This window comes from Epinephelus lanceolatus, chromosome 4 (assembly GCF_041903045.1).
Source record: "Epinephelus lanceolatus isolate andai-2023 chromosome 4, ASM4190304v1, whole genome shotgun sequence".
NCBI classification, from domain to species: domain Eukaryota; kingdom Metazoa; phylum Chordata; class Actinopteri; order Perciformes; family Serranidae; genus Epinephelus; species Epinephelus lanceolatus.
Genome location: NC_135737.1, coordinates 43,053,478 through 43,067,237, shown reverse-complemented (window position 1 = coordinate 43,067,237; position 13,760 = coordinate 43,053,478). Strand labels below are relative to the sequence as shown.

General features: G+C 42.0%; 1 protein-coding gene across 6 annotated transcripts in view; it reads right to left on the bottom strand.

Annotated features, from left to right (window-relative positions):
* LOC117259364 (fatty acid CoA ligase Acsl3-like) overlaps positions 1–13,760 on the bottom strand; it is a 47,968-nt gene that overhangs the window by 18,234 nt on the left and 15,974 nt on the right. For 5 of the 6 annotated variants that reach the window (XM_033630648.2, XM_033630650.2, XM_033630649.2 and 2 more), the window contains 4 exons: positions 11,630–11,739; positions 9,059–9,197; positions 5,222–5,372; positions 1,802–1,925 (listed from right to left, as the gene is read on the bottom strand). In XM_033630648.2, coding sequence (XP_033486539.1) covers positions 1,802–1,925; positions 5,222–5,372; positions 9,059–9,197; positions 11,630–11,739 — 524 coding nt within the window. The remainder of the gene's footprint in view (positions 1–1,801; positions 1,926–5,221; positions 5,373–9,058; positions 9,198–11,629; positions 11,740–13,760) is intronic. The other variant, XM_078167327.1, reaches the window with a different exon arrangement.

Genomic DNA, 13,760 nt, shown 5'->3' with positions numbered 1-13,760 from the left:
GTTTACACCTGGTGTTGACATGCATCTTGGATGATCTGATCACAAGTGGACTAAATACAAGTGTAAATGACCACCAAGAAGCATTGTGTTCCGATTGCTCGAATCACTTGTTAAGGTGGTCTGGGACACATTTGACCTCGTATCTGCTGTAGTGTAGATGCTATGTGTCATGATGCGTCCCGGACGAGGATTATGTCATCATGGTGGGTGTTTTGGTGACGGTGCACTAACTCTATTAGGGCTGTCCCAAAAAATTCGAAGCTTTGTTCGATGGCACGGGATTCGATTGTGAAAAAAAGAAATCGAATATTCGGCCTTTTTTTTCTCTCGTTTTTTTGGGGGACCTTGAACGCCACACTAACCCCATTAGGCTGAGTAAAGAAGTCATGTGGTCTGATTGTTGCATGAATTGCCTAAAAAAGTTTCACAGTAAATCAGAGAACAGGGATATTATTATTGCCATGGGTTATTTGAAATGGACAAAGCTATTCTTTACTGGTGAGTTAAGGGAGAATAGCTATCATGTAATTAAAAAAGAAAACATCTCCGACAAGGAAACAGAAAGCCCGACGTGCAATGAATGGAGACCTATTATCCTGCTTGAACACAGACGACTAAATTCTTTCAACAATGTGACTCAAAATAAAGATAAAATACATTTTATTGATGTAAAATAATATGCTGATGGTGACATTTTCCACCTTTTTTGGACTTTTTTTCCCCACTCCCCCCGGTCGTCGAAGGCTTCGATTTAAAATCGTTCTGAGCTCTGAAGCTTCGATTTTCTAAAATGAAGTTGAAGGTCAGCCCTAAAGTCTATATAATTTGCCCATTTAATGACGGATTGTCTGAAGTGTTGTGTGACCATCCACCACTTTGTTCTTTAGAGGGAGACGTATTGAATTTAGCTGACAGCAACATCTCCAGCAGTGTGAAGACAACCTCTAATGTGACTAGCGAGCATGCTAGTGAGAGTGTCAACATAATAACCAACACATTCTCACTCCGACCTCGTCAGATATTGACGTTTGGTCATGGACTTCCCATGTCCAGATATGACGTGCAAGGTACCCTGGGTGCGTTGGTTGTTGACGTTCTGGGACGCTGTGTCAACTTCAGCCTGCTACATGCATTGTCTGTTTTTAAAACACACTTCTGTTTTCACAGGAAATGTACGGACACACACATGGCTATGTTTTGCCAACACACGCACGTGGTAAATTAGGAAAAACAAACACTGTCCACGCGGAAGCAAACACTGTCCTCCCAGGTTAAAGTCGGTAGTCATTGGACCACCTCCCCTTCCACCAGCCCTACTCGGACTTCCACCGCCTTAACTTTCGTTGTTGTCCCGCCACGTTTCCCTCTGACACTGCCGGCTGCTGTTTAACAATAACGGCAACCAACCGTGCATCATAACGACGTGAAAAGACAGGTGTTTTCGTCTTTGTCTGACGCTGGAAGTCACTGACCAAGCACTGGTTTTTGACGACTTCGTAGTGAGACTGGGTCATAATAACTTTGTGCAGGACCCTTTTACCTTCTAGCTTAAGTGACGTGGCCAATAACAAAATTTAAACTCAGGTGGTCAGGTCGAGAAGCATTACAGACGCAGGTGTGAACAATGACATGTGTCAGCTGTCTGCTAGTGTTCAGGTCACTGAAACGCATGTGAACACCAGGACGTAATAGGCTCTTAAATGCATCAATATTTAGAGTTGTCATAACCCAAGCAACCACAGGAAGCTAAAAATTAATCACAACGCTATGTTTGAGCAAACACATTCCAGTCTTGTGTTACCTGGTCAGCTAGAGTCTGAGGTGAGGAATAGCCGATCCTGCAGCCGTGAGCAATACACACGAGCTCTGCGCTGAGCTCCAGCACATGGGCGAGAGGCAGGTAGCCAATGTAGGTGTCCTCCTCACTGTGAAGACAAATGCACTCTTTGAGACATCCTCTGAGAGTAATCTGCACCATCTCAATCAAGCATTAGCTTCAGTCTCTGGAGTCATATATCATACGATAGCAATGTTTTGCAGATGAACGCCTTGCATCAGGTTATCTGCACAAAACGGGGGCCATCTTTCCTTTGCTTAGACTTTACAATGATCTACTGGTCCAATTTTTATCTGAACACCAGTGCTTCTGGATCCTCTAAATCCAGGAGAATTACATTTCAGTGGACATGTTGGCAATTGAGAGTATACATGAGGAGGAGGTTTACACAGTCTTATTACTTAATACCCAAAGGAAAGCTATTATTTTCATAAGAAGTCTGATTAAAATCATGACATCCGTAATCCCTCTAACCTCCATCATTCTCACCCCAACTCCCACCCTCCCCGTTCTTTCCTCCACTCATACTGAACTCCCTTCCTTCTGCATTTCCTCCCACCCCCGTCTCATACCCCAGAGAGAAAGATTGCTTTTTGTTTTAATGTAAACATTTGTTGCATGATGGTAAGAGCCGGCTGACTCATACTTATGCACGTGCTTCGTTGACATGGAAAGCCCGGCCAAGAAATTAGCCCGAAAGAGCATTTGGCATTTCTCCTTAAACTCATCGCTCTCACTCGACCTTATAGCCGACAGCATATAGCCAGGGTCAACAAAGACGAGTCAAAGTGGAGATTTAAGCAGTGGTGAAGATGTTAATGTCCTGTGTGTCACTGTGCTGAAACTGCTGGCTTCCTTTTCAGATACACTGAGCTGAGGAAACATTCTCAGGCATAAATATATATCAAACAAACAAATATATGCTCACTTTGGGTGAACAATAATAGTGATAGAAATTATGTGTAATCCAGTCCAGTCCATGCAAAAACTTTGTCTTGAACCTCACAGTGATCACAGCGAACTTTAGAGGTGCTGGTAGGCTGATTTTGTCACATCAGACTGAGCCAGGCCAGCTGTTTCCCCTGTTTCCAGTCATTATGCCAGTGGCGGTCTCAGCACATTTGGTGCTGTAACTCAACAGAGTTCTGCACATTTATTACCAAAATGCAAATAAACAAACAAATTAACAAAAAAACAAAAAAAAACAAGATAAAAATATGTGCTAATTTGCTTTCAGTAACATGTTGTACATGTGTTATATTAATTATATAAATATATTATATAAATCAATAATTATTAAAAAAAAATTACAAATTAATTAGTTCAGAGGAATAAACAAAAATATAATACATGACATTGTAAAATAATAATAAAATGTACACATTAACTTCCTAATTGAACTACTGATGCATTGATTTTGAAATTCAGGGCTGACACTGATCAGCCGATATGGATGTTTTTATATTGGTGTTTCTTTTATCTTACTATATAATGATGAAAACTCTGTGTGTGTATTTGTTCCACGTTTTTCTCCTCACTGACTTGGTCAATCCATGTGAAATTTGGCACAGTGGTAGAGGGTCATGGGAGGATGCCAATGAAGCAATATTACATCAGTTGGCCAAAGGGGGGCGCTATAGCAACCGATTGAAATTGCAAACTTTGAATGGGCATATCTCATGCCCCGTATGTCGTAGAGACATGAAACTTTGCACAGAGATGCCTCTCCTCATGAGGAACACATTTGCCTCAAGAACCCATAACTTCCGGTTATATAGATTTTCCACCATTTTGAATTTTTTGAAAAACACTTCAAATGGATCTCTTCCTAGGAAGTTTGAGCGATCTGCATGAAACTGGGTGAACATAATCTAGGGACCAATATCTAAAGTTCCCTCTTGGCAAAAGTTGGAAAACTTACTAAAACTGAGCTTCTATAAGGCAATGAATATTGCGGAGGGCGTGGCTCATCACATAAAGGTGTATAACATCTCAAGGGTTTCACCCATCACCACGCAACTTTGTAGGCATATGACCACACATAATCTGAGGGGACCCCTCCATTATTGACCCCATCAAACAAAATGGGGGCGCTAGAGAGCTCATATCTTATCTAGGCCTAACTGCCATATGGATTTTTACTAAACTTGGTAGATATGTAGAACAGGACGCCTCAAGGTGACTGGAGAAATTTAACTCTAATTGGCAACTGGGTGGCGCTATAACAACAGAAAAATGCTTCAAAATGGCTAAAATGCGACCGATCGCTGTGGCTCCCCCTGTGGACCAATGTTGTTGGGTTTTTTTTCTAATGTTTGGTATGACTAAGTCATGGTATGGTATGCTGTACATAATCATGGAAACTGTCAGTGTGTCATTCTGTCAGTCAGTCATTCTGTCTGTCCCACGTTTTTCTACTCACTGACGTGGTCAATCTATGTGAAACTGCACATAGGCATTGAGGATTGGCATAGGTAGAAGGTGACAAAGCTACCAATGGGTATGGACTAGCTTTAAATTATTATTTATTCTTCTTTTGTGCCAGGGAAACACAGAAATCTACTCTATAAAAATATATAAAATATAAATAAATGTCACTTTGAGCAAGAAGCCTTTTTACTGTATATGATACATCATAATTCCCTCTCTAATATCTAGTTTATAGTGCTGTGAAAACTTCAACAAATTTATCCTTCAAACAGCTGATTTATCCAAGTTTCTCGCCAAAAGATACATTTTACAAAATTAAATTAAACACATCATGAGAAGGTTACAATCTACCTTCGCCTAATACTGAAACAGAGCTTGAACACTTGACAATGTAAATCTGTGCAGCCTCTGCGAGCTGTTCATTGGGCCGCCGGCTGCTTAGAGGAAACGATAACCAGCTCTTTTCCTGCTGCTATTATTTAGCAGGCTTTGCTATGTAGTTATGTTGTTGTGTCCTTATGTAATATTTCAAAATAATAGTAGTTTGGCGCCCCCTATGCATGATGGCGCCCTTAGCATTCACCTATACTGCCTATGCCATAGGCTGGCACTCAGCTAAGATGCTGGCTGTAGCTTTGTGAGAGTGGTATCAATCTTCTCATACTCTTCGCAAGAAAGCAAATAAGCATTTTTTATGCTGATGCAATATCTGTTTTTGTTCCTTGAGGAATGTGAACATGTCTTCCTGCCAAACCTTTGTTGAGTCGACGAAAGTTGTGCTTAAAATCTGGTCAAAGACGATAAACTAGACAACAAATCTGACCAAACATCACTGAAAAAATGCTGCGTGTACGGTCTCACTATACTACTATGATGAAAAAAGTGTCTGTCACACATATATCACGTTCCTTAAGATATGATTAGGATTATTAGATACGAGTTTGTGTTGCCTACCACAGGTTGGGTATCCTCTCGGCCATGCCTGTGATGCCAGCGATGATGTTGCTATGGGAGATCATGACGCCCTTCGGTATGCCTGTGGACCCGCTGGTGTACATGATGACTGCCATGTCTGAGGGCAGCGGCTGCTTTCGCTCACGTGCTGCTGTAATGCGAATGTGAAAACACACACACATACAGATGTATAAACACGCATGTGAGCTGAGTGCCCCAAAACTTGCACACACACACAACACAGACTGAACTGTCACAGCCTTGCACAAAAATATATCACTGTTTAAACCTTGTCCACAGACACATGCATCTGTCTGTTTCATTTGTGCATGTGAGCTGGATAAACAGATTAAATAAAAGAAAATGCAGAGGGTGTCGAAGGCCAAGGAAAATATTAAAGTGTGTGTAATTCAATAGAGTCTGTGTAAGAGTTCAGACACGTGGACGGAAAATAGTCAGCTGTGATATTAAACAACCAGGCCCGTCTTGGCACACTGAGGAGTTTGCGTCCGACTCTGCTCGCCAGAAACACCATCTCTTGTCTTCCTCTCACTCTCCTCCACTTTAGTCTTTCCTCATTGTTTCCCCATCTCTGCTCTTTTACCTATTCCTCTTCTTTGTCTGACACTTCCATTACCTCTCATTCTCCCCACTCTTTCCTCTTTAATCTCATTGTTTATTTTTTCTCTTATTAGAACTCCAACTGTGCACATGTGGAGGGCACTATGTCTTCTTCAGTTAATCCAGGCCTGACTTTCATCTTAGTGTTTTGGACTTCAAGTCACCTTGTAGGCCTGAATCTTCTTTGATATTGCATTCAATGCATGTTCCAGGAGCCAAATTGTCCAGGGCGCTCACACCTCCTGTGCGACCAGGGAGCAGCTTGTGGTTGTGTTTGCTTGCGCTTGTGTGTCCGTCTTCGTGCCTACACTTTTTGAAAAACCCCCCAGAAAACTACCACAGCTATTTAAGCTTCTTCTGGACATGTTCTTGCAGGTGAATTTTCTCTGTTGCAGTCAGAGCACTTTACCTGCTCGTAGAACTAACCAGTATTCAACATCTTTTTATCCCTCTGCTATTCGTCTTTTAAATTCTCTGTAAATTCTTGTTTTTATATCTCTTTTATGATAAACTGTCTATTAACTTTTATTGTTTGTAGATTCCCTTATTCCACTGAACACCTTTGCATATTTCTTTATGTCTGTTTTCTTATCTTATCACTCATTTATTTATGTGTCTACATGTTACTGTATGTTGTGTTGTAGTGTGTGCAAGGCAAGCTGTTCAAACAAATTGCACCTGGTGGGATTAATAAAGTTGCCTGAATCTGAATCTGTTTTCAAGTACCCTAATAAATCAAGTACTCTCATACAAGTGTGATTCTTCAGTTGATACTAAAAGGTGTGTGCAGACTGTGGTGCAAACTAGTTTTTACTACATGTCATCCAACCACATCTGAAGGCACAGGTGTTTGTAGCCGTTCCAAATAGCTACACTTGAAGGTGGAGCAGAAAAATCCTGCAATCAGAGCGAGGGGCAAGGTGCAACAAATCCTACAAATGGGAATAACGTCACACACTTACGCACATATCTGTCTGCAAAGGAATTTATGATGATACTCTTGTTTGTACATATGAGAAAGTGACAGAAACAGTTGTGCAACAAATAAAAAAGAGAGCCAGTAATTTTAAACCCTGACTTCTCTCTCACCTCCACAGTGTGACAGTGGGTGGAAATGTCACACTGAACAAGCACTTCACTTCAAGTATAAGCTGGTGTTCAGACTGAAAAGAGTCCTGATTGAAAACAAGGCAAGGAGCTGCGGTGATTGGGGGTGTTGCCTCAGGCACTGGTGAGACAATGACATACAATCCAGAAAGTCCAGTGTGACCAGCCTCAAGCTTTGGCTAAAGTCAGCACAAACATGTCACCACCAATGATTGCCTTGAATGAATTTATTGTATTTATCATACTGATTTTATCTCACACTGATGGATTTTTATGTATTGTTTTGTTTTTTATGTATTTAACTCTTATTTTAACTCTGGCGCAATTACTTTTCATTGTGCGCTGTCCCTGTAAAAATAAACAACTGAAATAAAAAATAATCGATCTGTGAATCTGACAGCTCATCAGACGCCCAGCAATTTTTAATACTATGAGGCAGGATCCTACAACTCTGGAAAGATATCACAACTATTCACTCTTTCATTGTGACAGTCACGGGGTAAACATTAAGCACACATTGTCTTTTCAATAAAGGAATTCACCAGGAATGTGCATTTGCATGTGACTGGCCAACACAGAGTCTTGGTGGAGGATGTCCCGTTGTGTTGCAGCAAAACTTGCACCAGGTTCTACTTTTAGATGGACGACCATATATTGTTTTGCAGGAGCCCCCTGTGCTGGCAGGGTTGATGACTTATATTTTAACTTGCTCTAGAAACCTGGCACCTCTTAGCCAAGTCATCTACTGGGCCTGATATGCCCCTTTGGCGGGCTGGTTCTGGCCCACAGGCCGTATGTTTGGCTCATCTAATTTAGTCTGTGTTTACATTATCCTTAATTTCTTTAATCTAAGTATCAGTTTGGTATTTTGATTGTTTTTAGATCTCAATTTGTCTGTACTCCTATTTTATATTTGTACTGTATTTCAGTGTGATCAGAGGCACGTTCATGTGCTTCTAATGAGGATCCTTGAATAAACAATAATCGTAGAATTACAATATAGCGACCTCCTTGAGTGTCACTTTGTTTATTGTTTACATTGTGAAAATCCAGCAGCTCACTGCTGTGCCTTCTGGTGAAGTCCTCTTGTAACCCGTGTAGTGCATAGGCAAGTATTTAAACAACAATTTAAGATGCAGCCGCTTGTCCGCGCTAACGCATGGTTTAGGATTAAGTACATCTGCGGCCTTGAAGGGAGCCTGAGGACAGCTTCCCTCTTTCTCATGATTCATGTCACTGTTGCATGAAGTTGAAGGATCATTTGCGAGTTTTAAAATCCAGGTCAAACCAAGAACTAGAAGACAGTTGAAGAGACAGTCACGTGTCTCTGGGCCTCCTGTCTGACTCAACAAGTAAAGATCAAGTCAGTTCAAAGTGGGAAACAAAACCAGTTGGTGGTTTGCTTGGCGAGCAGCAGTGTACTCCTCACTCCTCTGAGCACAGCGGGCCTGAATATCCAAACGCAGGATAAACAGAGACATAAAGGAGAGTAGATCACATTACAGTCACAAGCCCCTCTTCTTCCTCTTACACAGATATGCGGCATGTAGGAGTGCGAGCTCTGAGAGTTGATGTCATGTGAAGTTAACAGCGCTGTCTGTAAACATGACCCTCCCCTATATCCCAGTGCTCCGTCCTCCCTTCCTAAACCTACTTCCTTCTCTCTTTATCTGCACATGACACTACCAGCTTCTCTTGTTTTGGGTCAGTCGGTTCAAGGGGCCACAAGAGAAGGCAAAGAGGGGGCGAAGACTTGTCCTCATCCATCTAGTCCGCTAACTGAATAAGCGTCGTATCGACCTTAATCTGACACAGATGTGAGCACTTCCTCATTCACATGACCTAATGGGACTGATACCAATCCGCCCACAAGAAAAATCCGCCATGACCATCCCGTTAGGAGTGTAACTTAACCTCTAAGCTACTGAAACAACAGAGATGCACAGTATGAAACACACGGGTGAAGCTTTACATTTGATAGTGATACTTCTGATCTAATGTAAGGGGGCGGTGCTCTTTTGGTTGAGGTGGTTTTGACCGACTACTTTCAATAAAACCTACAAAAGTTTTAATTGACAGTGCTTTAACATGTCTTCATTTGAAGCTTACCGTTCTCTGGCCTGTCTCCCAGCTTCTGTATAGCAGCCATGTTGTGCACGCTGATGCCACGTGGATAGCCGGGCCACGAGGTCGGTGTGTTTTCCACCACGATGATATGGTGCAGCCTCGGAACTTCAATGAGGATATCCTGACAGACACAAATGTAAGCACGAGCACAAATATAACAAGCATCCACGTGCCGTGTTCACGTCGTTAACAAATGACAAGAACCAGGTTTTCTACAAACTCCATGCACATCGTCTTCATCAATATTTGGGCTATGAGGGGATGTGTGAGAGTGAGCAGAGGAGCTGAGTTTACACCACCTTGATAAAAGAGGAGATGAATTGCCAGAGCACGATTTGTCTTTGGGGATTGCACCTGTCCAAAGCTCTTAATATCAAGCATGTGCACTGCTTCTTGTTTTTATGTCTCTGTGGTGACACTCTGCGCCGCTCCTCCACCTCGATAAGCACTGTCCCAGTATCTCAGATTCCCTCTGATGGATAGTGGTGGACCAGAGACAATTTGATGTCAGAGCACTGACAGACTCTGGACCAGTGATGTAAACCCACCTCAGCTTAGTTTACTTAGCTTTTGTAGACTGAGATGAAGAGAAATGTATCTTAAAACATAATCTTACGTGTAAAGCTGTGTTTCAGATTATATCAAACTTTTTATGACAGTTTTGGACTTTCTGTAATTTTGTTGTTGAAAACATTTTTCAAACTTCAAGCTCGACTTCAAAAACTCTGCAAGCCACTAAAATGTTACATTTGTACATTATTATGTAAGGGATGTGTCTGAACTTTACCTCTCAACAGTGCTGCAGTTAAAGTGTGGTTAGGTTTAAGCACTAAATCTTCTCGGTTATGGTTAGAAAAACATCATGTTTTGGCTTAAGATACATGTTTTCGGGGCCACAGTCTCGACAGGAAAAGCAGCGATGTCTTGGTAGAAAAATCAACCGCTTTCTGTGCCACTATGCCTGCAGGAAAAGCAACAACATCTGGGTAGAAAGCAACTGCTACTGGTGCCTAAAAAGCAGCTGGAAACACGGCAACTGATTTTGCTGTCTGTCTCACACAGTGGTCTGCAGTATGGCAGGTGTCGCCTTAGTGTCACACCACCCACCATCTCCTCCACCTTCAGATGACAAAGTCAGTTCATAAACTGTCACTTTAGAAACGTTGATTTGAACGTATGAAAATGTGCAAATGTACATTGTTCTCATGGTTTGCAGAAAAGTACCATGCAATATTTTTCTGGACTGTCTACACAGGGTGGATCTCTTACATCTTCTTTACCACTTTTTCATTATGTCCTTCAGCTTTTTGGGACAAGATGGTTTTGGACCAGAAGCTGTTGCTGGTGTTGGCCTCTAGTGCCCACTAGGGCTGCAGAAAGTTTTTTCTTCCATCAAACACATCGTGGGCTGTGATATTGCACTCAGGGAATTTTTTAAGTTTTTTAAGTTTTTTAAGATTTTTCTCTAATAAAAGAAAATTGGAAATACTTTCCTTTTTTTTAATTAATTTAACAACAACTTATTGATATTACAGCAGTGTATGAAAGCAGCAGAGAGGCAGACATTAGAACACTTTAATATCTGTTTATTTATTGCAAGAAATTTTGATATTGAGATCAGTTACCCACGCGTAACATGCAAAAAGCTGTGTACCAGGTAAAAAAAAAACTAGGCATGGGTGGGTAGCGGGTAAAAACAAAAATATTCTTTTTATTGTTCAGAAGAAAAGATGTGCAGTATATGTGTAATATTTTGACATATAAATCACTATTATCAAGCCACACTTAATTTTATTTTGAAAGTCAATGACACAAGTTGAACCTTTGACCCCGTCATCACATTCAGCACCGACGTGGAGGACTCCAGCCATGAAACTTTGCAGCCCGAGGATGAGGTGGTAGCCTACACTGAGTTCAAGACACCCAAGAAGGATCCTTGAATGCATCCAGTGAGTGTGCATAATGTTTTCACCATCCCGGCATCAAGTGCAGCGAGTAAAAAACACGTCTCCTCCACTGGATTTGTTATTTAAGAACGGAGAACCCAGCTTAATGTGAGTGACTGTAGATTGTGTGCATTTAATCACAGGTGTAGGTCAGGTTGTGGGACTTTTATTAACGCGTGCGAACGGGTGTGGCTTTGACTTAGACATAATGATGGGTAACAGGTTGGTTCTAGTACTGACCTTTATGGGTATGGGCGGGCGCAGGTTTTCAAAAATGGACCTGTGCAGGACTCTGATTTAGATACTCAACTTAATTACCAAATTACCAATCATCACTGCTGGTTATTGTTCTTTGCCTGTTACAACAAAATGTCTGAACTAACGATGCACAATTGCACATGATACATCTGTGGAAGAAATTGCCTCAAATTCAGAGCCAGATGACTGAGTGTCGCTGCTCCCTCTACGGAGGCCAAATACTCAAGTGGAGTTTACATGAAGTGTCGTTACCACTACGCCACAGTGCTTAAGATGCCTGAATGCCACTGACTACCTAGAGCTTTGAAACAAATGCCATATTTCCTGTGGTGTTGGAGTGTGTTCTAACCTTGAGTCTGGTCTCCAGGAGCTCTCTGCTGGTGATGATATGTGTGACGTGAGTCTCATTCAGTGCGTGAGCGATGGCTGGACCTCCCAGTGTGGAGTAAAGGGTGACCACTGCAACACACACCCACAAGAAAACACAATATACCAAAAAAACGAAATAAATATTCCATTTGTCTTGTTTCTTCATTGTATTTACACATCATCATGACAAAGGTAATCATTTCTAGACATGATATATCAGACCCTGCTGACTGAACTCACTTTGTCGTACATAATTAAGGGTAAAAAGTATTTTAGAGAGCTGCTCTCTCTTGTTGAATTCAAACTGCAGAGCTGCAACTTTACCACTTCAAAAAATATATAAATACAGATATACAAATACACACATATCATAGACCTTGGTTCGAGTAAATCATGACTAATAGACAGTGACGCTTTTGCAACAAAATTAATTCACAGGAAGAAAACATTACTGGCTATAAGTCACACAGTACTTCGTGGAATAAACGTATGATCTGGCTCCAGGCAGTGACTCCATGCCAGTATGCCTTTTCCAAAATGTCAGCCAGATGTCCGAACCAAGGGACGTGTCACTGAACTAACCCCTGAGATCTGAAGGCTTGAAGCTGCAGTCAGTACATCGACTGGCTGAGAGGACAGAGATAGATACAGTCGATCTGAAGCCTCTGATAACCTTAAATGTTCTGGTTAGTTGGCTGTAGCTGTGTGTGTGTTGACTCTGTCGGAGACCTGTTGTATCGGACTGCACTATAATGTACAGGGGCTGCTTTGTGCAGTGGATTAAACATAGATAAACACACCAACAGAAAAAGAGGACTCAATAAATAATATAAATAATGTCTTATAGCTTATCGATTGGTCCATGTGTGTGTGTGCAGTCATGCTTTAGACAGTGAAGCATTATGTGAAAATAAACCATGTACGTGCGCTCCGTCGACACCGCTCAGTCGTTCAGACTTGGCCCCTCCCATGCCGATGACATCATCAAGCACCTCAAGAGGCCTCAGCACAGCAGGCGAGCCAATGGGACACAAGCTCTCACTGCCTGACAAGCACTCTTTTGGGGATATAAACAGTACTGGTATGCGCGGGTGTGTGTGTGTTGTGACTAAGTGCATATTTCTGATGGAGCGCTGGTATGTGTGCTTGGATTAACGCGTCCACAAAGGAGCATCGGCCTTAGAGTTTGATATCTTGTATTGCATGCAGATACTGAATCATCTGTGTCTTCAACATATGATGTGGTTTGATTAAATCACGTTGTGTTTCCTCGAGAGGACATTAGATCACTGAGAAAGAGATGGACACCCCAACATTACACCCCTATGTTACTTTTGAAGATGCCTTCACAAACCTATACGATATCATCAATATGCTCCCATAACAGCCTCCACTCCTCCTGTTGAAGGCTCTCCTCACGATTATAGAACCTGGCTTTGGGGATTTGCTCCCATTGAGCCACATGAGCACTAGAAATGTGACGAAGGAGCAGTTCCTGCCTCGTGTCCAGAGTGGGATCAGCTGCTAAAGAAGGGCAAGAGGTGTGGTCTCAGATATCTGTAACTTAACATCTATAGCTGCTCTTAATGTATATTTTTCTGTCCAGCTGGCTCGGGAGCATGACCTAAATACATCTCTGACCGCTTCCCAGTGGAACATAATTTAGAGGTTGGCACTGAGATCTTCTAAATCTTGTAGGAAGCTCTGAATACGGCCCCAGGTGTCAGACCGTTGGCAGCATGCGTCCAAGAGGAAGCTACATCGCTGAATAAAATGTAAATGTAAGGATTGGCAGTGACCCTTTGATAAGTCCCGCCCCTGAACACAGACTGGCCAATCATAACGTAGCATCAGGCTGGCTCAGACCAGGGTCCAACAACAACACAGCTGTGCTCCATTGACTCTAATGCAGTCATCTCAGATTTCCTTCATTTTCAGGCTGGTTTGTGGATTTGGAGCTAAATGTTGTGCCTGGAGCACGTCGTGTATTAATGATACTCATTACCAGGAGAGGTTGGAAAAAGATATACGTTTCTTCCAGGGGCGATTGCTCTGAGACAACAAGGCAGGCTGAACTTCCCCTAAAATTTCATAGAAGAAATGGTCAAATA